Below are 26583 nucleotides of genomic sequence, written 5' to 3' on the forward strand. Positions count from 1 at the left end.
ATCCCACGTAGTTATATGAAAAATTAGATCAAAAACATTCAGTACCGGTAGATGTTTTTAGTACCGTAAGAGACGAGTCACTGACGAGTGACAAACAGACAGGTAAGAAACAACAGCCACTCTTTTCACTTGTATGTTCATACAGAGACCTTGAATCCAATTTTTATCACGTCAGGATTTTTTAACTTTTCTTTTAATTTAATCCGCTTAGCAACATAAACAAATATATTCTACTGGTAAATGCTTTTTTTTCTAACGGTGTCTGTAATGCAGCTACCTTGAAATATACGTTTGTATCAGCTACACACAAATTAAGTTGTTTATCCTTTTTTACTCAAACAATGAACAATCTAAAACCCCCCGATGGTCCACCTCTAAAATCTTCTATTTTCATCACGGTGGCGATTGCTTTTGCCTTCCGTCTGATTTGTACAGCGGAAACACCGCGGCCGCCTGCTCTCTGTGTGTTGACCCAGTCTTCCAGAACGTTTTCAAGCTCGGGCCACCTGCGATGTTTACGACTAAAAGCTTTTGTTGTCTTTTTGCTTTGGATCAGTTCTTCATGCTGGTTTGCTGTTTGCCAAGATTATGTGCGCCAGCATCGATTTCCTTCTTCAACCGCCAGAGTGATCGTTTTAACTTAAAAGCCGCATCATATGCTTTTCTTCTAGTATTTTCCACGTTGATGAGGGTTAGTAAAAAAGACTGATTCACAATAGTTGTGCGCCATGAAAAAAAAAACATAAATAAGCTGCACCGTTGAATAAGCCGCAGTGTTTAAAGTGTAGGAAAAAAGTAGCGGCTTATAGTCCGGAAATTACGGTAGGTAGTTTTTCAGCAGTTTTCAAGAACATGTGGAACAGTCCTTTCTGTAAACTAAAATATCATTTTACCATCTGTATAAACTATAGTATATCTCTTTTACTTGATGAACAACTTGAAAAGTTCTCTTATGCCCCTCAGATTCTACTTCTTAGTAAAGATGATATTGCTGCCAGAGCATGTGTTCTGTGTGAGTATTGCTGTCCCCTTCCACTTATGTGCTACACTTGTCTCATGTACTGAGAGAACTTTTGGCAGTTTTAGCGAACAGACGTGGCACCAAAGTCTGCCTCTGCTGTGTTACAGATGGATCCTACTGGAAATACCCCAGAAAGGATGCATATACTGTAATCCCATCCATACATACGTACTTTTATATATAATCAATATATAATATATGGTTTCATATAATTAGAGTAGTGTTTTTTTTAAGGCAACAGTGGTCTTTGCACAATTTCTGGTATGTGACATCAATTGTGTGCATAAGCTTATGCCGATGTTCATCTTGTGGTGAAGGGAGACCTAGCTGGAAGCAACACAAACATCATCTGTAAGTGTGTTTACATTGCAGTAGCTGGATTATTTTACTTTGTTGTTGGGCTACACACTGACCTTTTCAGTCACACTACAACAATCCATAAAGGAGTTATCACTGAATGTCAGAAAGCGCTTGTTCATCCAAAAATCCTTTGCGATGGTTTGCTAGGTTCCGACCGGTTCTTACTAGACGGTTCTTACAAGAAATATAGTCAAAATGTAGCTTGTGCACAGCTCTCATAGGCCAGCTCACCATCCACATGCACGCGTAAATCGACCCTCAACCAATCTACCTCTTGGTGGTCGTCCGGCTACATTCAGAATACTCTGGGCCGATTCTAGTCAAGCTACAGCATCCACGTGCATTTTATGGAATTGAACTACCATAGTAATTCAGTTTCCATCTGTGCATGTAAACACACTTTAACACAACTGTGAGAAGATTTCAGTGACACACAGATTAAATAATTTGTTCGCTGAAGCCACCAGCACCATTAGTTAAGCAGAGGCATTTGTCCATAGGTAGGGCTGCGTAGCTCCCCAGAATGAACAAAAGTAGAGGAATCACTTAACTGGCTAAGAAGGTTGGCACTTTACCCAAGTTTAGAAAGCACACTGCTTCTCCGCCTGTATTTGTCTTTGGATCCGTAAAGCTGCCTGAAAATATGGCCAGTGTCAGGATGTTGACGTAACCACCCATTTTGAGCTCACAGATGTGTACTTTCTGTCCTCTGTCAGCCTGCCTCCTTTCCCCGCTCCCGACACTTCCAAACACAACTAGATTTGGGCAAAACACACAGCGAGAGCGGCTGGCTGCTGGAAATGTCAAACTGCTTTGTCACATCCAATCGCACATAGAGAGCCTAACCTCTTTTTTGTGTGTCTGTCTGTGTGTGTGTGTGTGTGTGTATGTGCACCAGCTGTGTGCATGTTCTGCACAGACTCAGTGTCAGTTATACTACTTCTTTTTAACTACAGTGCAAGACAAAACAAAGGGGCCCACTGCAATCAATATTCAACTAGTTTGATTGCTGCATAATCACATCCACAGTGAGCACTCACAGCTCCAGTTTTAAAGGGTGTTCAGAAGCAACCTCACATACATTTCTTATTCTGCTACTAGAAGGTTATGGGGTTGATTAAAGGTGAAGCCAGTAGCATTGCATTAGCTGATTACCAAAGTTTCGATGTGTTTCCTGGCTAATGTATTTGCTCAGCAGATGTTGGAACTTGCTGTGGCGTGCTATTGTACAAATTTCACCAGGTCTGTCCCAGTCACTCTTCAGAAGAAAGTATAATTTCAGCCTCTTGCGTTTTAAGTCTCATTTTTGTGGTCTCTAACTATTTAACCGATCTTCTCATGACTGCAGGCGACTTTTAAACTGGCTCGACTTTGTCTTCGTACTGGCTCTGTATCACTGCAGAAACTGCAGAAGTCTGTCTGATTTGCCTTCAGTGGAAACACAAACCAAACATAATAGATCTCCTTCCTTTAATGCATTCTGTCTTTTTCCATTCAGTAACCATGGGTACACGGATATACACATACTCTCACCGGCCACTTTATTAGGTACATCGTGCAAGTGTGGACCTTCTTTTGCCTTCAGAACTGCCTTAATTCCTGACAAATGTTCTAGAAGGTGTTGGAAGCATTCCTCAGAGATTTAGGTCCATATTGCCATGATAACGTCACACAGTTGCTGCAGATTTTTCGGCTGCACATCTATGATGTGAATCTGCTGGTCCACTACATCCCAAAGGGGCTCTATTGGATTGAGATCTGGGGACTGTGGAGGCCACTGGAGTACAGTCAACCCATTGTCATGTTCCAGAAACCACTTTGATAATGATGATATGAGCTCTGTGACATGGTGCATTATCCTGCTGGGAGTAGCCATCAGAAGATGGTTACACACATGGTCAGCAACAATGCTAAGGTAGGCTGTGGTGCTCCAACGATACTCAGTTGGTTATTTAGGAGCCCAATGTGTGCCGAGAAATGATCCCCTTTTTATTACACTACTAACACAGGCCTGAACCGTTGATACAAGGCAGGGTGGATCCATGCTTCATCTTGTTTGTGCCAAATTCTGTTCTGCCATCTGAATGTCGAAGATGAAATTGAGTAAACATTCAAGTTGAAGATGTTTTTATTGCCCTGAGGGGCAATTTGCATGCCGCCAACGGGTAGAAATAACAGTGATAATTTCGGTTAGAGTTAAAAATAAGAAATCCTCAAAAATGCGGCAATAAGTGAACACAGACTACCTGTATACACAGTGTGTCCAGTTTGATTAAGGGGAACACTGTCTCACAGTGGCAGTGAGCGTGATACGCAGTACTTTCCAGTACTTCCACATTTGCCCTTTTTTGTGAATCATACTGTGCAGTTTTTAAAAAAAAAAAAAACCAAAGAGCAACAGTTTATAATTTAATGTGCTCTCTTCCTCTGGATGGTAATTCAAAGATGAAAAATCTTTTGCTGGAATCACTTTTGAATAGGACCATTGGTAGTTGTTTTCCTGTGCTGTCTTAGCCAATAACAAAGTGCTTCTTCAGACTTGAGTCTTCTCATTTTATGATTTCAATCATTTATCCTGATGGTCTAAATTCAAGTTTTTTTTTTAAGGGTGAAATGTTCTACCTACTCACAAGCTGTGCATCCTGCTGCCTTCTATATATGCAGTAGAAGACTTGCAATCGCATGTCATATGATGTTTTAAGGATGTGTTTGGTCCAACTTTATTTTGCATTGAAACCATTTTTTTAAGCTCTTGATTGTTCCTATTATGTGATATGTTTGTAGGCACTCATCCCCACCGATATCCTGAGCCTGTTTTTGTTTCTGGCTTACTCATTCGCCTGCGCAGTGTTTGGGTGGGCGTTTCTCCCAGCAACCAAAGAAAGGCTCCTGATTGCTTTTGAAGTTCCTGCAGTTAAGCTGCTGGCACACTTTGTCATTTTCACCTCCTTTTCTAGCGACTCTTTTATAGCTGACGACTCCAAAAAAGGAACACACAGGTCTGATACCACATGTGTTCAAAGAATTCAGGGGACAACTTATTTCCTTTTGCTTTTATTTATCATTTATTATATGTATTGTGTGATGTCTTTTCCAAAAATCCATATTATCAGTATGTCAGTTACTTTTCCTACCTAAAAATACAGATTTATGTAAGTTAAGATCCAGGATCTCCCCAACAATCAAAGTGTAATAATACTCACATACAAGCTTCCTTCACCCCCCCCCCCCCCCCCCCATATTTCTCATATTTCTATATATGTTGGTTATATACAGTACATTGATAATGGTATTTTTTGAAGTGTGCATTTTGCTCCCTTCCACAGCATCTGATGCGTTCTTCTTGGTTCCACATGTTCATTCTGAGTATGGTAGCTGTGGACGTCATTGTTGCCGCTAGCAACTATTATAAAGGTGAAAACCACCGCAGGCACTATGATGAGTTTTACCTAGCAGAGGTAAGATTTTTCTTTATTTCAGGTAGCTTTTTCAAGCTTACATGCTTTTAGTGTTTATTTATGTGCCTATACACATGTTTTTTTTACCCCCTTACTATAGAGGCTTGACAGGTACAAGGATATGTTTTATATACAGTATACAAGAAAAAATGGTTGTCCCATATTTAACCTTATTTTATTTCTATAGTGCCTTTTAATACAAGGATTGTGACACAATGTGCTGTACAAATAAAAGATTAAAATTACCATTTAGTAAAAATTCTATATTTTTTACTCTCTGTTTATATATTTATTGTGGTGCGCAATGAAAGAATTGAATCACACAGAGTAACATGTTTCCTACCGTGCATATGACAAACACTTTGAATCACGAATATATAAATAACAAAAGACGTGCACTTTTTTCTAGGTCGCTTTTACTGTGTTGTTTGACCTTGAGGCTCTTCTGAAAATATGGTGTCTGGGCTTTACTGGATACATCAGCTCGTCCCTGCACAAGTTTGAATCTTTGTTGGTGGTGGGCACAACACTGCACATCTACCCAGACCTTTATCACTCACAGTTCACATACTTTCAGGTATGGATGCACTTTTTGTTATAAGATAAATCGATATAGATATAACCATGTTATAATAATCCAACATAAAGCTGAAATATGAAGCTGAACTATTTGACTCTTGTGTTCTACTTCTCAATTTAGATCCTGAATAATTGAAGCAAACTCAAATTCTACCCTGTGGAGTTATTTGACTCTGAATGTAGTCAGTCCACTGTGTTATATGTAATATGACACACAATTATATGATATAAATACCTAAAGGCAGAATTGCATGATATACATGTTTGGAGGGAGGGAGGGAGTGCTTCTTAAATAAACGAAACAACCCAGGCCACATATAAAGCTGGCACTGTGTTTGTATTGCTTATTGGTTATGCTCTTGTGTCCCAGTATTGATAGATTGTCATCTGGTTTAATGCAACTATGCAATTATGTTTGTTTCAACTGTTGCAAATGTAATTCAAAAAGCAATCTAAAGAGAGGCTTTTTGTATATGCCTGACAGAGAGCCTTCAGGAATGTATTGCTTTGACCTTCCAAGATAATGAACGTAATGGACCCATGAAAAGCTCTCTGGATGATTTGATGGGAAAAGACATCTTGATAGTTCTTTAATGAGCCTTGACCATACAAGCTGCCCTTATACTGTCTCGCAGTCAACAGCTGCCACATACTTTTGAAATGTGTACAGTCAAGCAGATACAAGAGTATATAAAGCTGTATTCCATGTAAATGCCCTCACTTTTTTATTTGGCTATTTCTTCAGTTGTAATGTGAATCTCATTGTCTTTTTTAGTGCAGGTTGCAACAAAAGTAAGATTAATATGCAAACATCTGTTTGTGAACGTTTATGGGGATAAGCCCATATGAGCATTAATATAAGTAATACTGCTAAGTAATAATAGTGTTCTCATGAGCATTTCTCACTTGCCATTGACACACATTCCTATACTGGAGATGGAAAACTGCAGTGATCACTGCATCATTCGAGAAGTTTTTCAAATGGCTGCTTTCATTATTTGTCTCAACCAAATATCTCAGAAACTAAAGTCGTATGTTTATAGCTTTCAGTTAATGTACTGTATTCTTGGTTATAGAACTGTGCCTTTTAAATATGAGTTCTGATTAGCAGGGACAGGTTTTATTTTTATGATATATTGAGAAATTTGCATTAAGGTTAATAAGCTCCAACAAGATATTACCGGTACATGTTATCAAATATTGATCTGAATGTCAAATCAAATTAACCACTTTGTAATAGATGTATTAAAATGTATATTTTTCCCCCCCTTAGGTGCTACGTGTTGTGCGTTTGATTAAGATTTCCCCAGCCTTGGAAGACTTTGTTTATAAAATCTTTGGCCCAGGTAAAAAACTTGGCAGTCTGGTGGTCTTCACAGCCAGCCTCCTCATCGTCATGTCTGCCATCAGCCTACAGATGTTTTGTTTTGTGGAAGAGCTGGACCGCTTTACCACCTTCCCTCGGGTAGGAAACCACAAATAATGTTCACCAGAAAAGCCTCAGTGATTTTGAAGGTTACTCCAGTATGATCAGTTCTCAGTGATAAGCCTTTAACTTACTCAGCTTAGTGATTGAGAATCACATTGATTCCCATTACGTAAGCCCAGAAAACATTTAAAAAGTATTGTCCACTAGTCCACAAGTAGAGTATGGAGTTCTTGTTTTAGTATTATCATTATGGGATACCTTTCACAGCAATGATGTTTAAATCTAACTTTGTTTGGAAAAAATACGTAAATTGCTGCATTGCGTGTATCGAGTATGCTAATTGTACACAGAAAGTGACATTGTTATCTTTGTCTGCAAAAACAGGCAGTAGGGAGGTAGTGGTAGGGAAACATTCATTGTGGGAAGGGTATGCCTTTGCTTTTTGACTGTAGGGAGCACAGTGCTGCATTTGGCTGTACTTATACACTTCCTCATGGCCTCTACAATGATTGAGAAGAGCAGATGACAAAAATGACTGCTGCCTCCTCATTTCCCCTTTTTTTGTTGTTTTGATCTTGTGTCTTAAGATCTCATGATTCCAAGAAATAGATTCACAATGGTGACCATTGAGCAGGCTTGCTGTTTCTCCCAAGGCAGTGTCCAGAGTGTGACAGAGATACCGGGCACAGCCCAGTAGTACAGGATAAGCAGAGGGGGCAGTACGAGGGCATCAGAGCAGTAGCAGGACCACTATCTGCTCCATAGTGTCACTGCTGGAGCAGAATCAGATTCAGGCCATACAAAATGACCTGCAGCATGCCTTATTTCTGCACAAAATGTCAGAAAGAGACTTACTGAGGGTGGCTTGAGGACCTGATATGCCCAAGTAGGGCCTGCTTTCACAGCCTGCAGCCAAACTGGAATTTGCCAGAGAGCGCCATAAATGACAGATGTGCTACTAGTACCCTCTTCTCTTTACCTATGAGAGTATGTTCACTATAAGGATATATGGCATCAGAGGCTGGAGTCACTATGGAGAATGTTCTGCTGTCTGCAACATTCTCCAGCATATAGTGGTTGTGGGTCAGTGATAGCCTGAGGAAGCATATGCTTGGAGGACTGCAGGAACCCAGAGGTACCCTGGCTGTTGTTGGTACTAGAATGAGATTTTCAGACCTACTGTCTGACTATGTGACGGTGCGGTGGGCTGTGAGTTTCTTCAGGTGCTTAACAATGGCCCCATGGAATTGGAGAGACTCGGCAATCCTCCAGGCATGAATCCAATCGAGCGCCTCCGGGGCATTACGTATCATCGCATCCACTTGCACCACATTGCACTGTCCAGAAGCTGACTGATGTCCTAATCCAGCTCTGGGAGGAGATCCTCCAGGAGACCATCCATCATCTTATCGAGATGCCCAGATGTTTTGGGGAGTTTATACAGACATGTGGCTACACTATCAGTAGTCTCTGAATGCAGGGTGGATTCATTCATTTGGTTTCCACTGATTATTTCTACATTAATAATGTAGAATAATAATGTAGAAATTTTATTACCAGACAAGATTATGAACTGGGATATTCTAGTTATTGAGTTCTACTAGTTCATTTTTTGCAGACAGCTGTTTTGCTGCAGTGTCAGTCCTGCCCTGTTGTTTGCTGATTAGCTTTTGCTTCTACTATCTGTCTCCCTTCAGGCCTTCATGTCCATGTTCCAGATCCTAACACAGGAGGGCTGGATAGATGTCATGGACCAAACTCTTGTGGCAGTAGGTCATATGTGGGCTCCAGTGGTTGCCATTTACTTCATCCTCTACCATCTTTTTGCTACACTGGTAAGTAATTAGTTCATAAAATTGATTGCAAATAATCTGTCAGTGACATGTATGAAAATAAATTGTGTCTTAAGTGGTTGATTATATTGAATATACCACTTAAGACATTTGTTGACATTTTGGCGTTTCAGTCTAAACCTCTTATATTAGGAGCTCGATATGTAAGAACACCTCTAAATCCTTGATGAACAGGATTTCAGGATAGACAAGAGTTTCTGCTCCTACCAATCCTTTAATGGTACTCATTACATCAACATACTGTGTGGATTTTTTACATTTTAGATTCTTCTCAGTCTTTTTGTGGCTGTTATTTTGGACAATTTGGAGTTGGATGAAGACTTGAAGAAGCTTAAACAGGTAAGAAGCTAATATAAATAGTACTTATACTTAAAGTCTAACTCCATTCTGATAAGGGCTGTATGTGAATATGTTGCTGATAGCGTAGGAATGCGCAACATAATGGCAGCTATGTTGGGATCAGCTTATGTTTGACATCTTTTCCACATGAGCCTTGGTCCTATCAGTGTTTTTAAAGTCTACACACAGTTGAGGATTACGTGTTGGAATGGAAAGAGGGGAGAAATGTCAGGTGTTGAATACCTTATGAGACAGCTGTGACGATGATATAGTCCTGTAAATAGGCTGGTACGCAGACTGTGTGACTGTGTGGACGTAAGGAAGTAAGACCAGTAGAGATGCTTACCGCTGGTTGTTCAGAATCTCCAAACATTGTAGCCAGGTACATTACTTATTGTTTGCACCCCTAATTGTCATGTGTAACATTGTGTTGACCATTGTCTTCCTTTTTTTGTATTTTTCCTTTTTTCTGGGTAATTTTGTTATGACTCTTTGGAAAACTGACAGGGTTGTATTATTTGCCCACATTTTGTCAGAGCTATGAGAAATTTCACCATTGTTCCCTGTTAGAGTTGCACTCCAGGGGGTTGTGTAAGTGGGTAAATAAATTTTAAAACAGCAAAAACACAAACAAAATCTTGTGTGAAAAATATGGCACTTATAATGACAAAAAAACATGTTCCAACAGCAAACCTTAATTAACAGTTTCTGTCATCTAAAATAAATGAAGTGCTTTTGAAGATACTTATTTATGAGAAATTGAACTGTCAAACACAGACAAGCCTAAACCCAAGGTCATTTTCAAGTATTTCTTTGAAGTGATCTAGTTTCATTTAAGATATTTGTGCTGATAGGAACACAGTAACATGCACACGGACCATGGTCCTATTTACTCTGTGTGTCCACATCCAGCTGGCAGGTCTCAGCTTGCTTAGGCAGGTTATTTCCCACCCACAGCTGAGTGATTAGGTGCAGTCACTGTAAAATTGCCTATTTTACAGGTGCTTCAATCACAGATATGGAGTCTGACTATAAATAGACCACTGATGGTGATCACCCTCCCACAATAAAAGACTTTGCAAGTATTTGGCGGAAGCCCAAAGACATGAATTATAAATGTGGGACGATTGTACATTTAATTTAATGAGTTTGACCTGTTATTTAATAGTTTATTTCAGCTGTAATTGTAATATTTGCTTCTCCATCTTGGGTTTAACTCATGGGAAGAGAGGACAGGGGAGGGGAAGGAAGGGATTCCTTATTGTAATCAATGTCAGTTTTAGTAATTGTAATTCCACTTGCCCTATTCATTCTATATGCGTAAATCCCACAACAAATAAGTGAGCACCTGCATTCCATTCTACAGACAGATTTATGAGCAGACACTACGTAATGTGTCCATTTGAGCATGAAGTCAGAAATGAATTTGCAGCTACAGCAAAGAAAATAGTTTTTATCAGTGTGTTGCCTGCTCATTCTCTGTTCTCCAGTCAGGAACTTGTCAGTCATTGTTCTGCATCTACTAATATTTGTCAAGACCTTAAAGCAGCAATGCTATTGTTTGTGTTTACAAATGCTTTACTTTTCCGTGTCTTTTCATTTCAACTCCAGTAAACTGTCACCAAAGAACGATAATTCTCTCGACACGAAGCTGCACTTTAATGTCTCAACGTTGTGAGCTGCATGCTCATTTGTGCTACAAGTTTTTCTCTGCTCAGTGCTACCCACACACTGAGTGTGTCAAAGTTTTACAAAACCAAAAGCCTGGAATAACTCTGAATGGAGAGATTCCACCTCAAAATCCCTGTGAGATTTAAGTTTGGAATTATTTTCCCTGGTCATCCTCATCAAGGATGGGGAAACTCTAGGTCTGCTGCGACTATTATTGTATGTCTCATCATCAGAGATGCCAGGTTTCCAGTAAATACATTTATGTTTAAAGAAAATTACATCATCATTATATCAACATATTTTATACTGTAAAATGTGGCACCTTTGGCATTAATTGTTATTTGAATACAATAAATAATTCTAGCATTTATTGTCCATTGCATGTGATACCTATAGGCCCCATGCAAAGGATCTACTGTACATGGGTCAATCAATGTGTCATTAATAGAGCCAAGTAATTCTTTAATCATACATTCAACGTACATGCATTAAAGACACAAACTCCCTGATAAACAACCTTGTGTATTTCAGTGCCTGCTTCATTTATCAGTGTTGATTAGTAGTATAGATCATTTATTGTGCGATATTATACTGTGCACTATTCTCTGTAGACCCAGTGGATACAAATTAATCTATTAACAGAATAAGCAAGCATGGTTGTCAGCAAGCGTTCACTAACAGTTTGAAGAAAGAAACACTGTGGGGGGCCACCATTGGAGGAGGGTCTGCTGTAACACCGAGTTAAACAGTTTGCTGTTTCTAGTGTGTCAGGCTTGTCAAAAATAGCGTGAAGAGAAGGATAGCCAAAACAGCGTGTGGTCGTTGTTTCAGCGGTAGTCTTATTATTCCATATTTGTCAGTTGGAAAGGCTGTGATGTGGCATTGGCTGCGAGACAACTGGCAGGTCGAGAAGGAGGTGGGGGAGTGAGGCGGAGAGAGCAGCATGGCCTGAGGTAAAAGAGGACGCGTAGTCACCGTTCTGCACCTGTGGCAGGAAACTACCTGCCACCGTGGCTTCGTTACAAACGTTATTACAAAGCACATATCTCTTTACATGGGATGGCATGTTTGGCTATTTACTGTCATTGCATTCCATTTGTATAATATACCAGTGATGGTATCATGGAGGATTCCTTTGTCCTCTGGTTCTTTACTTCGGCTGAGGTGTTTCTAAGAAGCATTTCAAAAGAAGAAGAATACAAACGACAAAGGGACTTTTTACCCCTTGGCGGATCCCAGCACAAAGTGGTTTTATCTTTGGAATGTCACCTTCAGGTTTTTAGTGAAATATATTCATATGTGTAGAAAATAACACCAAAAAAGATAATGTAGTACCTTAAGACACACTGGACTCGGTGGCAATACAGCATCTGTCCAGATTAAACAGCCACCCTTCATCAAAATGAGTATGTTTCTATCCTTTTGCATTTTCTTTTGCAAGTCAATTTAACAACCATGTTAAACAAAAAGAGTGGGCTGTATCAAAGAATCCGTATTAAATACTTATTAAGGCTCAGATTTCTGCAAACAAGCAAGTCTGAAGTCAATGGTGTTGGGAATTTTGGAGGTAGCCAGTATAGGTCAAGGCACATGCTTTTACAACAGTTCTGCATCATGGTTCACATCCCAGTTAATGAACAGAGCGAGTGACCCTGCCAACGTTCTCTGAGCACTTCTACAAAACAGTTACAGTTGAACTGGCCCAAATTCTGAGAAACCCAACCAAGACCTCCTGGGAATGCTAGCTCAGTGTGCAAGACATGGAGGAGAGAAGCTATTTTGTTTCTGCAGTTAGGATTAAGTACACTTGCAAAGATGGTTGTAATGTTGCAATGATCTTACCTGAAATTTACATGAATCTACATCTTCCCACAACTACATTGTGACTGTGTGGGCTGTTGTTTTGTAGATGGATGCTCATCGCTTCTGGTATTGGTTACTATGCATACGTGTATACCTCTGGAACACTTTAAGAGTTTAGAGATATTAAATATCTATAACTCAATTAAGCTTCAGTCACACATGAAAGTTCAAGCCAAGTTCAAGCATTTTCCCAGTTAGGGCTCTGGTGTGAGTTATCATCTGAATCCAATCCGAAACAACAGTTTTCCAACTCAGCATCTCATCTTATTATAGTTGATTTGTACGATCTTGTCATGATGCCAAGCAAGGTGTATATCTGCAGTCTTCTGCACCTTTCTTTGACCACGCTTTGACCACACTTACAGGCTTACACACCCACATTTCTAAGAATAAAAACAGAGTTCTTCTAAAACATTCACATTTATGCCTTTTTTTTTTCTTTTCCATTATATTAAATCAGTGATCAGTAAAAAGCACAGTACAATACAGAAACAAATACTAGTCCATAATTACTTCACAACATTAACCTAGCCACCCACTCACTGAAAAAAAGACATTCCATATTTTCCTATTATACATTAGAGAAGTGATTCAAATCACCAGCCTCGGCCCCACCGCCTGCTTCCCTTCAGATATGTGGGCCGTTCCAGTCAGACATGTGGGCAGAAAATTCCACTACATCCCGGCGGTATGAAAGGAGCCGCTGCGTTGGTAGGGAGGTGGGCATCGGAGTGTCAGAGAAACATTCAGCAAGCTCAAATCAATATGTTTCACCATGGTCCCCTGCTATGAATGATAAGCCAACACTCAGCATTGCTCCAGGACTTCACTTTCAAGCCTAATCAGGAATGCATCAGCGGTTATCTCCAGACACCCAGACAGAGAAAACCTCCAAAGGAATATCAATAAGCCAGCCTCACGTGTAATTAAATGGAAGTAATTAGTTTCATTTGCGCTGCCCCCCCCCCCTTTGTCTTATTTCATCACCTGCTGTTCTGAGGCATGCAATCATTATTTTATTTTCACCATCACCCATTCAAAAATTAATCTTTGCTTTTTTCTTTTGTTGCCTTCTCCATTCTTTTTTCAAAAGTAAGTAGGATCTCATCGTTCCTGTGGTTGTGTTGTGTGTGGCGTGTTGTAGTCAGGTGTGTTGCTGCCATCATCAGGATGAAACATACAGCTACAGTCTGACAGACACAAAACACCTTCATGTGTCAGTTTTCCCTGTGGATATCTGCCCCAATTATCCTCATATACAACCAGTAACGATGCAAATTAAAGGTTCTTTCCCTAAACTATGGCAACTTTGTTCTTTTCCTAAATATTTGATTCTGACCTCCTTTTTTCCTGGCTGAAATCCTTCTTTTACTGCATCATTCTGTTCCTGAAGCAGTTTTTCTTTCGGTTCCCTTGGTTAGCTCAAGCAAAGTGAAGCAAATGCTGACACCAAAGAGAAGCTACCTCTCCGCCTAAGGATCTTTGAGAAGTTCCCCAACAGACCTCAGATGGTGAAGATATCTAAGCTGCCGTCTGACTTCACCGTACCCAGAATCAGGTGCAGTCAGACATTTGAATCTGAGATTTTACACTCAAATCAAGAATCAAAATCTAACTTTAAAAATGTTCTACTACACAATGTAATTTTTAGTTAATTTTCATTCATCTATTTCTATGTCACAAATGACAGAATAATTCATCCATTTAAAGTAAAGAATAGGTACAATTAATCAGCTAAAATAAATATATCAACTTTGCCATTTTGTTAGTTATTTTGTGTTAATACTGGGGCAGAAAACCGCCACAGAAACATCAACCCTATGACCTTTGTGTGCAATTGTGTGCAATCTGTCGTGTAGCGTCTAGTTAATGAACACCTTCCCCTGCTGATTTTGCACCTTAGGTTTGTATTTTAACTGTCATTTATTATTCGTGGTTATGCTTTTAGTTTTAGAAGAAAAAGGTTTTGCAAGAAAACATTAAAAGATTAATTTGAATATTAATACTATATTACATAAATATTAATTCAATTATTTTCTTCAACAAGATGTGTATCAGTCAATGTTTTAAAATGTTCGAATTTAAAAAAAACAAAAAACCAATATGCCTGAAGGCCTTTTTTTCATAACTAATCAAATAAGTCATGGCAGCAGCTGCATTGTTTTGCCTCCAGGGAGAGTTTTATGAAACAGTTCATCGATCGTCAGCAGCAGGATACCAGTTGTTTATTCCGGCGTCTCCCCTCTGCATCATCTTCTTCCTGTGATCACTCCAAACGTTCAGCCATCGAAGACAACAAGTACATTGATCAAAAGGTACTCTACTTTATGAACTACCATATTTATAGTTAAAAACTGAATATCACTTTGACGAAAAATGCTGAACACAAGCCACTCGATAACACAGTAAATTTAACAAACTGGGAACTAATGGATTCTCACAATGGGCTCTTACAGCTTCGCAGGTCAATATTTAGTATCCGAGCTCGTAACCTCTTGGAAAAAGAAACTACCATCAATAAAATCCTACGGTAAGTGACCCTCGCTGTGTTAAACCATTAATGTAATGTTGTACCTTTTTCTGAAACATGAGAAAACTACTAGATCAAGCATATGCAGTAAAAGTGCAGTTTAAAGAATGCAGCTACTACTAGCAAAAGCACTTTTTGACGATGTATAAATCAGTCTTTTAAGCTTTGTTACCAAGTCACTGAAGGAAGATTACAAGTGGTAGATCAACGCTAAAAAAATCCCTGTGTTGCAGCAAGTAGCAGTTCAATTTTTAGCTTTTCTCTGAGCTTTCTTGGTTGATGTGTCACTTTGCCTGCTCATTAGCTGGTGCAAGATTCAGCTCCACTATGTTTTCATGCACAGAGCTACTAATTTAGTGTCAGCATTTTGTCCCGGGTGAATAGTAATGTCAAAGAGGCCTCCTTTACAGAGGGACAACAAAGCGCAGCATCGTATGCAATATCTTTATTTTTCATTACAAACACGCTTTTTATCTTCCAGTTTCTTGAATCTGTTCATTGTCAGTTTAGAATCTTTGTTTAGTACACTGTTATTTGCCAGTTGTTTTCCCCTATGTGGTGAGAGAATCGGCAGCCTTTTTTTCCAATTTAATATTGGAAAAAATGTATATCAGAAGTGTGATGTTGTCAGTAATATCACTGTTCACAAGGAAGTCCCTTAAATGCCTCAATTATCTCTCTACATTATTTTTTCTGATTTACATTCCATAGTAAAAGCACTCTCTCTCTCTCTTTCATGCTGCAGCCTTGTTTAGTTCTGCAGCAAAATGAATAATGAAATGGATAATTTGCTGTTCAGCATAGCAGAGCTGCCACTGACTGTAGATTAGCGCTCCGACACTATGTCCAATCTGACTCCCTTGCACCCGTCTGCCCTCCCTTTGCTTACTCAGTCAGTCTGAAAGATAGAAAGCTCATCAGTAGTCATAACACGTTCTGTCTGGCCTGTCATCTTTAACACAAATCCACGATTAGGTTCGCAGCTGCACCAACATCTTCCGCGGAACCATTATGGGTTCCTGTGTACACAAATGATTAAAGGCCACACGCTGCTGCTGATGCTTAGTGTCAATAGCAGTGTTCTGATACATGGCTCTGTTGTTGTCCAGGCAGATATGTTGAGACAAGTACACACGGGATGACTAATGGAATCATTTCAATCCATTTCCAGCGGTAGCCCCTCTCTATAATTTAGCTAAAGTATGAGCCCCTTTTCAGGCAGAAAGTAGGGTCAGCAGTGTGGTGATCATCACTGACCACTTCAGATATTTTTTACATTTATATTAAACATAGGAGATTATGAAAAGAACTGATTGCAATTCCTAGAGCCTGTACCAGACAGCGAATGCTAAGTGGATCTTTTGAAGGCCAGCCAGCAAAAGAACGCTCCATTCTCAGCGTTCAGCATCACATTCGACAAGAGCGCAGGTACGACAGCACATTTATAGGAGAATGCAAAGAAGTTAAACCCAGTTTGTTTTTCAACCAGTGTTTGCTGTGTGCATCTGCAGATCCCTGAGACATGGCTCGACCAGTCAAAGGATCAGTCACGGAAAATCATTGGAGACGCTCACCCAGGATGTGAGGGCACACATGATATGTTATGTTTGCAGAAGAGCTCCTTTTAGAGTGTTCTAGGTGTTTTCAGGTATTCCTTTGGTTGTAAAAATGTGTCTTTTAAAACGTTTTCTTTCCCCACCTCAGCATTCAAGCACCGTACGCTATCGTAACGCACAAAGAGAGGACAGTGAGATTAAGATGATCCAGGAAAAGAAAGAGCAAGCAGAAATGAAGAGGTATTTTTATCCTCGTTCTTGTTCCTCGGGTAGCACATTCATCCATGCCGCATCATTAATGTGGCTTTTGACTAGTTTCTCTTCTGGTTCACCTGAGTAGAAAAGTCCAAGAAGAGGAATTAAGGGAGAACCATCCGTACTTTGATAAGCCGCTCTTCATCGTGGGGCGGGAGCACCGCTTCAGGAACTTCTGCAGAGTGATCGTCCGAGCCCGTTTCAACGTGTACAATCAGTTTGTCATCTGCAACAAAGTCCGTTTTTCAAATGTGCCTAAGAGGGTGCAAAAATGTTTAATCTCTGTGTGTGAATTCCTACCTAGATCCAAAACTGACCCCATAACAGGAGCAGTGAAGAACACCAAATACCACCAGCTGTAGTGAGTGTGCAGAATCCTTGATCCGCTCTCTCCTGTCTGTTGTGTGACATTGAAACAATTAGCCATTCCGAGCCCCAGTAGTCTGGCTGCTGCTACAAGAACCCTGGTGGAAATGAAAGGAACTCAAGAATAGAGAAGCTATGAAAATGATCTTCATCTGAATATAATTTAGCTTTGATTATTAATGTTTCATATTTCAATGTTTAACTGCTTAGACTCACATGCGCTGAATTCCACTCTGTGAATCCTAAAATGTCCGTACCAACCTGTGTTTCCCTGCAGTGATCTTCTGGGCCTCGTCACTTATTTGGACTGGGTCATGATAATCGTCACCATCAGCTCCTGCATCTCTATGATGTTTGAATCGCCGTTTACCAGAGTCATGCACGTCCCCATGCTTCAGGTACTAAAGCTGGCTCAGACAGCTGAATGTGAGCAGGCAGATTTCGTCCTACCTGTTTGTTGTATTTCAGATTGGGGAGTATGTGTTTGTGATCTTTATGAGCATCGAACTCAATCTGAAGATAATGGCAGACGGCCTCTTCTTCACCCCAACGGCTGTCATCAGAGACTTTGGAGGCGTCATGGATATTTTCATCTATCTTGTAAGAGTTGCCATCCAGGCTAAAGGCAGAAAATCCAATCACATCTTTTAATATTTTACTTTTAGATATATTGTCTCTTTGTATTTCACATTTTGTTGCCGTTGCACGATGTTTGGTACATAGAAATGAGGCATTCTCTCCTGTAGGTGAGCCTCATCTTTCTTTGCTGGCTGCCCTCTGATGTCCCTCCTGAGTCTGGAGCTCAGCTTCTGATGATGCTGCGTTGTCTCCGTCCACTCAGGATCTTTAAACTGGTTCCCCAGATGAGGAAGGTGGTGCGAGAGGTTCTCAAGGGATTCAAAGAAATTCTCCTAGTTAGTGTTCAACTGTCTACATTTGAGACCTATATGCCTTTGTGTATGTCTTAAATTGCCATTTTTATAACCGTTTATCCATGTAATCAACACATAAGTACATACTGTTTATTACCAAATTGTTTTGAAAAATGAATATCAGGCATAACGTCTACGTCTAAACAGTTAAACTTTCAGCCAATGTTTGTGTTCTAAAGCATCTAATTCTCAGATAGTATATTGTGTTGTGGTTATTATTGTTTCTCTGCCTTGTTTACTGTTACTTTGCCTTTTAAATCCTTTTATACCACCACCAGAGGCTTTTGATATTTACTCATTTTGTCTGAGTCTGAATTGGATTTGCCACATGAGGTCTCTGTATCCTCATCTGTTTCACTTCTGCAGTAGGCTCTTTAGTCTTACAGCCTGGGGTTGTCTTGTGCTGTCTGTCTCAAATGCCTGATTGATTTTTCCTGCAGGTTTCCATTCTGCTCCTCACATTAATGCTGGTGTTTGCAAGTTTTGGAGTGCAGCTGTTTGCAGGAAAGCTCGCAAAGTGCAATGACTCTCGCATCTTGAAACGGGTAAAACAGCAGTAGAAAAATGCACACATGAGCTTTCTCAGTGATAGTGATGGCTTTAGAAGGGTAAAATAATCCTTTGTTTTAAATTGATTTACCTCATTCCTTTCACTTGGTGCATTTTTCTGTTTGTAGGAGGATTGTCATGGAATATTCCGCATAAATGTCAGTGTATCGAAAAATCTCAATCTGAAACTGAAGCCTGGAGAGAACAAGCCTGGTTTCTGGGTACCTAGAGTCTGGTAGGTGCTGCTTGTGCTGTATTTCACTTCCGGCTTGATATCTGAGTTTCTTTTGTTTTGTGTTTTTCTGTACCTAAAGATTGACGTCTCCATTATTTCCTTTTTCAGGGCGAACCCTCGTAATTTTAACTTTGATAATGTCGGAAATGCCATGCTAGCGCTGTTTGAGGTGCTGTCTCTCAAAGGTTGGGTAGAAGTGCGAGATGTCATTATTCACCGCGTTGGACCGGTAATTAAGTTCTTACCCCATGTTACAGCACCTTTAGACTCATTCTCTTATGTGTTATGCTGTAAAATGGGAAATATAAATGCTGCAAGGCTTGTGTGTTTGCAGATCCATGGCATCTACATCCACGTCTTTGTGTTCCTGGGATGTATGATTGGACTCACTCTGTTTGTTGGTGTTGTCATTGCAAACTTCAATGAGAATAAGGTAAAGCGAGTTAAAAAGGCTTCTGTGCAGCTAATGTGGTGGGGGGAAAAAAGGAAAATTACTGAAATCGTTCATCTTTTTAGGGAACCGCTCTTCTAACAGTGGATCAGAGGAGATGGGAGGATCTGAAGAGTCGACTGAAAATAGCACAACCTCTCCATCTTCCTCCTCGCCCAGGTACTCGCATACACATACACACATTTACCGTTCAGCCAGAGCATTCACACCACACCGTTATCATGGTGACACCGGTGAAGGAGGGTTTAATAGATGTAAAGCAGAGTGGCTCAAGGGTGGGCTGGTGTTCAAAACCTTTTCAAATCTGATGAAGCAAAGTTCAAGCTTTAAATGTGTATTCATACACAAGAGTGTTCAAAAGAATTCTTTCTTCTTGATTTTTGTCTGGTGGGTGATATAGATGTGTGATTGTAAAATTGACTGTTAATACAACAGAGGCTGAGAACTAACAGGAAATCATTGGCTTCAGGTTTTAGTGGGTAATCCCGCTGACACCAGCAGTCTCAGTCTGACTTTGATCCACATGCAAAGACCTTCAGCGCTGGCACCACTCACTCATCACTGGCAGATCATTATAACACTGAGCTGGCCTCTGCTCACACACTCTTACTCAAAGAACTTGCGGAAGTGTCTGTGGTCAGCAGTTTAACATAATCACAGTCTGCCACGGCACTGTTTCAACTTTCTGGGACACGCTAATCAAATTACATGGTCAGTTTGTGTTCATAGTCTGCTCTTTTGGGCACAATAAACTTCTATTTTGCAAAAAGTATTAGCATACCTAAGTGGAGAAAGCATCAACATCACTTTAATGGTAATGGGAAACATTGAAATACTCCTAGAGTGCCACCTAGAGGAAAGTAAAGCATACTACCACATGTTCAACTAAGGTTGCTGTCGCTAATTCAGATGACGGCAGGACCCGACAGCTTGAAAATTACAAAATTCAGCATGTCCATTGTGGATTTTAGTTTCAGTTGTCCAAATCAATCTCTTACGATCTTTTGCTGCCGGGCAGAAAATGGAAGTTTCCGGGCAAAAATGTATGACATCACTCAACATCCCTTCTTCAAACGGGGCATTGCTGTACTGGTTTTGGCGCAGTCAGTGCTGCTCTCAGTCAAGGTAAGGGCTGATAACACATGAGGTCATGTTATTACCTTTGTGCTTGTGTCGTGTGTTGAACCTCCCGTTTGAGTGAACGTGTAAACCTGCCTTTCAGTGGGACGTTAAAGATCAAGTAACATTTCCTCTGGCCACCATGTCAGTAGTCTTCACCTTCATATTCGTGTTGGAGGTGAGGTGATTCTCTTGTTATCTACAATTTACATTTTTGTCAAACACTGTGTCTAGAATCACTGGATGTGCTCGTTTGATGCTGTGTGTTGTTACCCAGGTGACCATGAAGCTTATTGCCATGTCTCCAGCGGGATACTGGCAGAGCAGGCGGAATCGCTATGACCTGCTGGTCACATCATTAGGTGTCATCTGGATTGTCCTGCACTTTTCCCTACTGGTCAGATAATTGCAGTATTAATGGATCATTAGCGTAATTATGTACGTATCCAGAAATAACCATCTAATTGTCCCCTCCAGAATGCTTACACCTATATGATGGGCACATGTGTGATTGTCTTTAGATTCTTTACAATATGTGGGAAGCATGTGAGTATGTTTTCATGCATAATAAAAGTAATAATGATGTATGAATGAGCAAATTGTTGTTGTTTTATGTAACACATGCTTCTGTGTGATGAATGAAGGTGACTCTGAAGATGCTGCTGTTGACTGTGGTGGTCAGCATGTACAAGAGCTTCTTCATCATCGTTGGCATGTTCCTCCTCCTCCTCTGCTATGCGTTTGCTGGCGTTGTTCTTTTTGGAACAGTCAAATACGGAGAGAACATCAACAGGTAAAGAGTTGCTATCAGTGTACCATGTCCTTCGCTGTGCTGCATGTCCCTGCTCAGGACAACGGCTGGCTGTTTGTATGCAGTGTTTCCATTAAAGCCTTTTTATGGAGTTAATGTACCGGTAATCATAATCTGTCTACTCTTATTGCAGGCATGCTAACTTTTCCACAGCAGGAAAGGCTATTGCTGTTCTTTTCCGTATTGTAACAGGAGAAGATTGGAATAAGATCATGCATGATTGCATGGTAAGAAGAGCTCCGTGTCCATGCACACGTCACCAAAAACACAGACAGCATCAATTTGTGGCACTATAATGACAAATCATTGGACTGTTTAATTTATTGTGCTCACAGTAGCATTAGCTGTTACTCTTGTATGTTCCAATCAGTCACACAGTTGAATGCTTTACAAATCTCACTTTCATTACATTGTACTATAAAAGTGACCATTCACTGTGATGGATAGATGTTTAGGATCACAGTTTAGGGTTACAAAAAAGCGGTGTAATGTGGTATCCTCTTGCTAAAAGAGTCTTTCTCTCTACAGGTCCAGGCTCCTTTCTGCACCCCAGACAAACATCGATACTGGGAAACCGACTGTGGGAACTATGCTGGAGCACTCATCTACTTCTGCTCATTTTACGTCATCATAGCCTACATCATGCTCAACCTGCTTGTAGGTCAGTGCTTCCTGTGTGGCAAATGCAAAAACACTCTGCTACATTTTGTGTCTTATTTGGTACGAGACAGAGCAGGTTACATTTAGCTGTAGCTCAAGTCTCCACACAGCATTTTAATGCCGTTGTTCTGCTGCTACAGCCATCATTGTGGAGAACTTCTCTCTGTTCTACTCCACTGAGGAGGATCAGCTGCTGAGCTACAACGACCTGAGGCATTTCCAGATCATCTGGAACATGGTGGATGACAAACGGGAGGTGAGTCAATAGCAACAGAGGACAGTAAGAGGAGAGCTGAGGCCAGAGGATGAGGCAGAAGAAGGCAGATTGTGTAGTTTATCAGTGTATAAGCTACACATGTTAGGCTGTATCAGACCCCAGCTTAGAGTTCATTGACTTCGGAAGTGTAAGCTTCATTCAACAATCCAAACGAAGCTTGTTTAGGCAGTGTTGCCAGTTTCCACCCTCACTTGAATCAGGCGACTCCATTTTCTCCCAGGGCGTGATTCCAACATCCAGGCTGAAGTTCCTGCTGCGTCTGCTGCGAGGGAGGCTGGAGGTGGACCTGGACAAAGACAAGCTGCTCTTTAAGCACATGTGCTATGAGATGGAGCGACTGCACAGCGGAGGAGATGTGACTTTCCACGATGTGCTGAGGTGACTTTGAAACCCCACAGATGCTGGATTCAAGATTCCTAACAATTACATGTACTTTGTAGAAGAGTAGCTAAACTCTAACTGCAACTAAATATCAAAGTTTAATTCAATTTTAGGATCAATAACATTGCCTCACAGGAGCCTACAAATGTCTTATATTTCAAGTATAGTTTTATATATATGTATATATTGATAATGTTATTTTTTTCAGTCAGTCAGAACTTTCAACAGCAAAAAAAGAGATCTAGTGAACTTAAATGCAACTGAACATGTTAATGTATTTTATCTGGGTTTTCTTCATCATTCAGCATGCTGTCGTATCGCTCGGTGGACATTCGGAAATCTCTCCAGCTGGAGGAGCTGTTGGCTAGGGAACAGCTGGAATATACCATTGAAGAAGAGGTGGCCAAACAGACCATACGCATGTGGCTGAAGAAGTGCCTGAAGCGCATACGAGCGGTTTGTTTCTCCTGACCTGCCTCACACAGCACATTTGTTTAGAGGCTCCTCCACACACTCCAGTTTCACACGCTGAACCTGTGTGTGTGTGTGTGTGTGTGTGTGTGTGTGTGTGTGTGTGTTTGCAGAAACAGCAGCAGTGGTGTAGCATCATTCACAGCCTGAGAGTGAGCCAGCAACAGGAGCTGAGTCGCTTCCTCAACCCCCCCAGTATCGAGACCACCGTGCCAAGTGAGGACCACAATGCGAACAACCCAGACAACCCTTCACAGCCTGAGGTAATGCTGCGCTTTCTCACCAGCCCTGACTACACACGCTCACACTCACGCACACGCGCGTTCTCACAGCTGGACATTTAGCAAGCACATCGTGTAGGTGTAAGATTGCACTGGTGGCAGGAAAAAACATCTTTTTGTCATTGTTTAGATGAGTGGTCTCCAGCAGCTGCTGAGCCCCACATTGTCAGACAAAGGCGGGTACAGGCAGGACTCGGCAGACCTGGGGAGACCACAGAGGAAGCTGGGACAGTGGCGGCTGCCTGCAGGTACACATACACATACCCCAGCAGTGGGGTCAGTTTAGAATGAAATATGAATGAAATATAGATAAGTGACTCTTGCTTCAGACGACCAGCTATTGTACCATTTTCTGCCATATATTAAATCTATGACTATTGTGTTCGTGGGTGCGTTGTTGCATCTGGTTGCCGCTGATAGTCTAGTTTTTTAATTATTTTTGAGATTTATTCCCGTCTTAGGCTGATCCTGCAGTAGGATGGAGACAAGCGGTGTTTCTGCAGCTGTAGAAATGCTGCGTTGACCCGCGTCCGTCCAGCCTGTGACTCGTCTTCTCCGTCTCTTCCGACAGGTCGCACCAGCATCAAGTCCAGCGTTTGCAAAATGAATCCTGTCAATGACGAGGCCTCTTCAGGGTCAGAGGTGAAGAAGTGGTGGACCCGGCAGCTGACTGTGGAGAGCGACGAGAGCGGCGACGACCTCATTGACATTTAAACCACCGTTAAAACCACAACCAGCGCCACCTGTTGTTCTTGAAGCGGATGAGCTGAGAAGCTTGCCGTCTTTCAAGGCCATTTTTTCCCCTCTTGATCTTTCTTAAAAGCTTTTTATAGTGTTTATTTTGATACGGGTTAAAGAAAGTCTGCTCTGCTGTATATTTGTGCTACTGACGCCGCTGCAGTAACGGCTCCTTACTTCCTGGCTAGGTATTCTCTTGTGTTGTCTGAGATGACTTTAAATGACTGCAGTGTTCCTCCGCAGCAGCGTGCAGCGTTAGAGCAGTCGGGTGATTTTAGACTGATGAAATGAAGCAAGAAGCTGCTGCTGTGGGTCTTCTTACTGTTCTGTTGGGTTGTGCTGATCATCCTACATTATGTGATGTCCTTGATGTCAATACTTTATCTGTCTACTACTGTTTTAGCCACTTGTTCTCGGTTCTTCAGTATTAAATGTATAAATGCTGTTTTTTTTTTAATGTCACTTTAAATTCAAACCCGTCCTAGTACGTAAACACCAATTAACTTTCAAGATTTGTGACTGAATGTAATTAAATGTCTAATCTATGTTACACACAGCATCTATGTGTTGAAATGAGAGATATTTTGTAAAATCTGATAAATTATTGTCAAATATTTAATTATTATAATAAAAGCCTTTACTGTTTAAACATTTTTAAGATAAAAAATAAACAATTCTTTTACATTACAATGGTGTAAACACCTTTTTTTAAAAAGAAAACAACAAAAAACTGTTTTAAAGTGTCCAAAGGTTGGCTACGAATATGTGATTTGACAGTTGGTATCAATAGTCGCACCATGACGTCATCACCTCTGAAACCTGATTGTGCTTTGATCTTGTCCCACATGCTGGACCTGAACGTGGGACTCCGACGTGGCTCAGTGTCCACTGCCTCTGTCCAACACTGCCCTCTGTTGGACGCGAGCGTCCACGGAACATTCGGTCCAACGGTGAAGAGGAGCTGCACGTGAGCGACATTTTCACCCCGCTACGACCACAACGAGCTCTTTTAAAGTTTGGATTTCAAAGCCACACGACGACACTTGCCGACATCCGCTTTGGTGTGCATCTGGGTTTTAGGCTGTCCAGATGAGTAGGCGCCTGGTAAACACACACACGCACATGCATACACACACAAATTGAGTTAATACAGAGACCCTGGAGAATACTTAAACCATCAAGACTGAAACAAAAGCAGTGTATTAGCATTTGACTGTACTCCTTGTGTCTTTCTAGTTGCTTCATCAGACAATCACTTTCCCTTTTGATTTGAGCTAATTGACTAATGCTCTCGACTGCTGGCTGCAGCTTAAGCATCCTCCTCATTAGACACAGGATGGGCGTCTCAAAAGAGACGGGTCCTGGTTGCGGTGCGCTGAAAGGCCCAGTGTGTTTCACAGTTGATGGAGTGTGTATGGGCTGGGATGGATAATGAATGCGAGGGGAGGCAGCGAGAGTGCAGAAAATCAGCTGCCTGTGGGACGCCCACTTGCTCTATAGAAATCATGACTTACTCACACATTCCGGTCTTTCGATGACTGAGTGCACCCCCCCCCCCCCCCCCCCCCCCCCCCCGACATATGGTCCTGTAGGGAAACAGTGTGACACCGGCTTTCTTGCCAATCAGGTCTCTTTAATTTCTCTTTCCTCGCTTTTTCTTCCCCTCGACCATTGCCTCTTAAGCTCCACTTAGCTCAGAACTAGCTCCTCAAAGAGCCTTTTTCCCTTTTTCCTCATTTTCACCCTGCATGGTGGAACACTTTTTGGTCTTTTAATTGCCTCTGCATCACACTGGCTCTTACGGGGCCTGTTGTTTTTACCCTCGTCATTGTAATTTGCCCATCTCTCCCTTGTTCGTGTCCACTGGATATTTAGGGCCTAATTGAGGCACTTTGGTAATTGAGGAGGAAGTTCTTAGGAACAGAGCGACGACAAGAGTGTCAGTGAGTCGAGATTACCTGTAATTAAAGTACATGATGGCGCTGATGGTTTGTTCCCTTCCTGTTGAGATGTCCCTTCGAACCACTGCAGCAGCATCACTCCAGAATGTCCATCAGTCTGTAGCCAGAACACATTAACCCGAATGTTACAGACGATTAAACCTGGCATTTAAATAAAACATATATGAGAACAAAGACCAAACTTCTAAGCCAAAGACTAACCTTCTCTTTTAAATTAAGGCAAATTCATCAAAGAGAGCGGTTTCTAGTGCTCTTCCTCACTTTTAAGGCTTTTACACCACTGTCCTCTGGGGGAACCCCGTCTGCTGGCAGGATTTTAGGACAGGAAAGCTACAAAATGGGAAGCCGGCAAAGAGCCAGTGGACTGAAACCGGCAACCTTCTCGCTGGTGGTGTCCCACCCCAGTGATTCTGAGCCCAGCCTGTGGGACAAAGCCA

At 41.1% G+C, this 26583-nt stretch overlaps 1 protein-coding gene and 1 long non-coding RNA gene across 3 annotated transcripts in view; one reads left to right on the forward strand and one right to left on the reverse strand.

The window, feature by feature from the left end:
• nalcn (sodium leak channel, non-selective) overlaps positions 1-24813 on the forward strand; it is a 51848-nt gene extending 27035 nt beyond the window's left edge. For both annotated transcript variants that reach the window (XM_003961617.3, XM_029846849.1), the window contains 34 exons: positions 4708-4839; positions 5249-5416; positions 6692-6883; positions 8545-8682; positions 8965-9039; positions 13995-14131; positions 14747-14888; positions 15030-15103; positions 16430-16531; positions 16615-16684; positions 16808-16899; positions 17000-17122; positions 17219-17275; positions 17558-17678; positions 17749-17880; positions 18027-18194; positions 18653-18757; positions 18890-18996; positions 19105-19225; positions 19331-19429; positions 19513-19606; positions 20466-20572; positions 20670-20744; positions 20844-20963; positions 21044-21112; positions 21211-21359; positions 21511-21604; positions 21906-22038; positions 22178-22293; positions 22535-22692; positions 23001-23151; positions 23280-23429; positions 23578-23695; positions 24019-24813. In XM_003961617.3, coding sequence (XP_003961666.1) covers positions 4708-4839; positions 5249-5416; positions 6692-6883; positions 8545-8682; positions 8965-9039; positions 13995-14131; positions 14747-14888; positions 15030-15103; positions 16430-16531; positions 16615-16684; positions 16808-16899; positions 17000-17122; positions 17219-17275; positions 17558-17678; positions 17749-17880; positions 18027-18194; positions 18653-18757; positions 18890-18996; positions 19105-19225; positions 19331-19429; positions 19513-19606; positions 20466-20572; positions 20670-20744; positions 20844-20963; positions 21044-21112; positions 21211-21359; positions 21511-21604; positions 21906-22038; positions 22178-22293; positions 22535-22692; positions 23001-23151; positions 23280-23429; positions 23578-23695; positions 24019-24161 — 4032 coding nt within the window. In that variant the 3' untranslated portion in view covers positions 24162-24813. The remainder of the gene's footprint in view (positions 1-4707; positions 4840-5248; positions 5417-6691; positions 6884-8544; positions 8683-8964; positions 9040-13994; positions 14132-14746; positions 14889-15029; positions 15104-16429; positions 16532-16614; positions 16685-16807; positions 16900-16999; positions 17123-17218; positions 17276-17557; positions 17679-17748; positions 17881-18026; positions 18195-18652; positions 18758-18889; positions 18997-19104; positions 19226-19330; positions 19430-19512; positions 19607-20465; positions 20573-20669; positions 20745-20843; positions 20964-21043; positions 21113-21210; positions 21360-21510; positions 21605-21905; positions 22039-22177; positions 22294-22534; positions 22693-23000; positions 23152-23279; positions 23430-23577; positions 23696-24018) is intronic.
• Positions 24593-26256, reverse strand: LOC115252284 (uncharacterized). Its single transcript, XR_003890690.1, has 2 exons — positions 26144-26256; positions 24593-25286 (listed from the first exon to the last, which is right to left on the reverse strand). It is a non-coding gene; the product is annotated as an uncharacterized lncRNA (long non-coding RNA).
• Between the last annotated feature and the right edge of the window lie 327 nt (positions 26257-26583).

The sequence above is a fragment of the Takifugu rubripes genome, chromosome 1 (assembly GCF_901000725.2).
Source record: "Takifugu rubripes chromosome 1, fTakRub1.2, whole genome shotgun sequence".
NCBI lineage: Eukaryota > Metazoa > Chordata > Actinopteri > Tetraodontiformes > Tetraodontidae > Takifugu > Takifugu rubripes.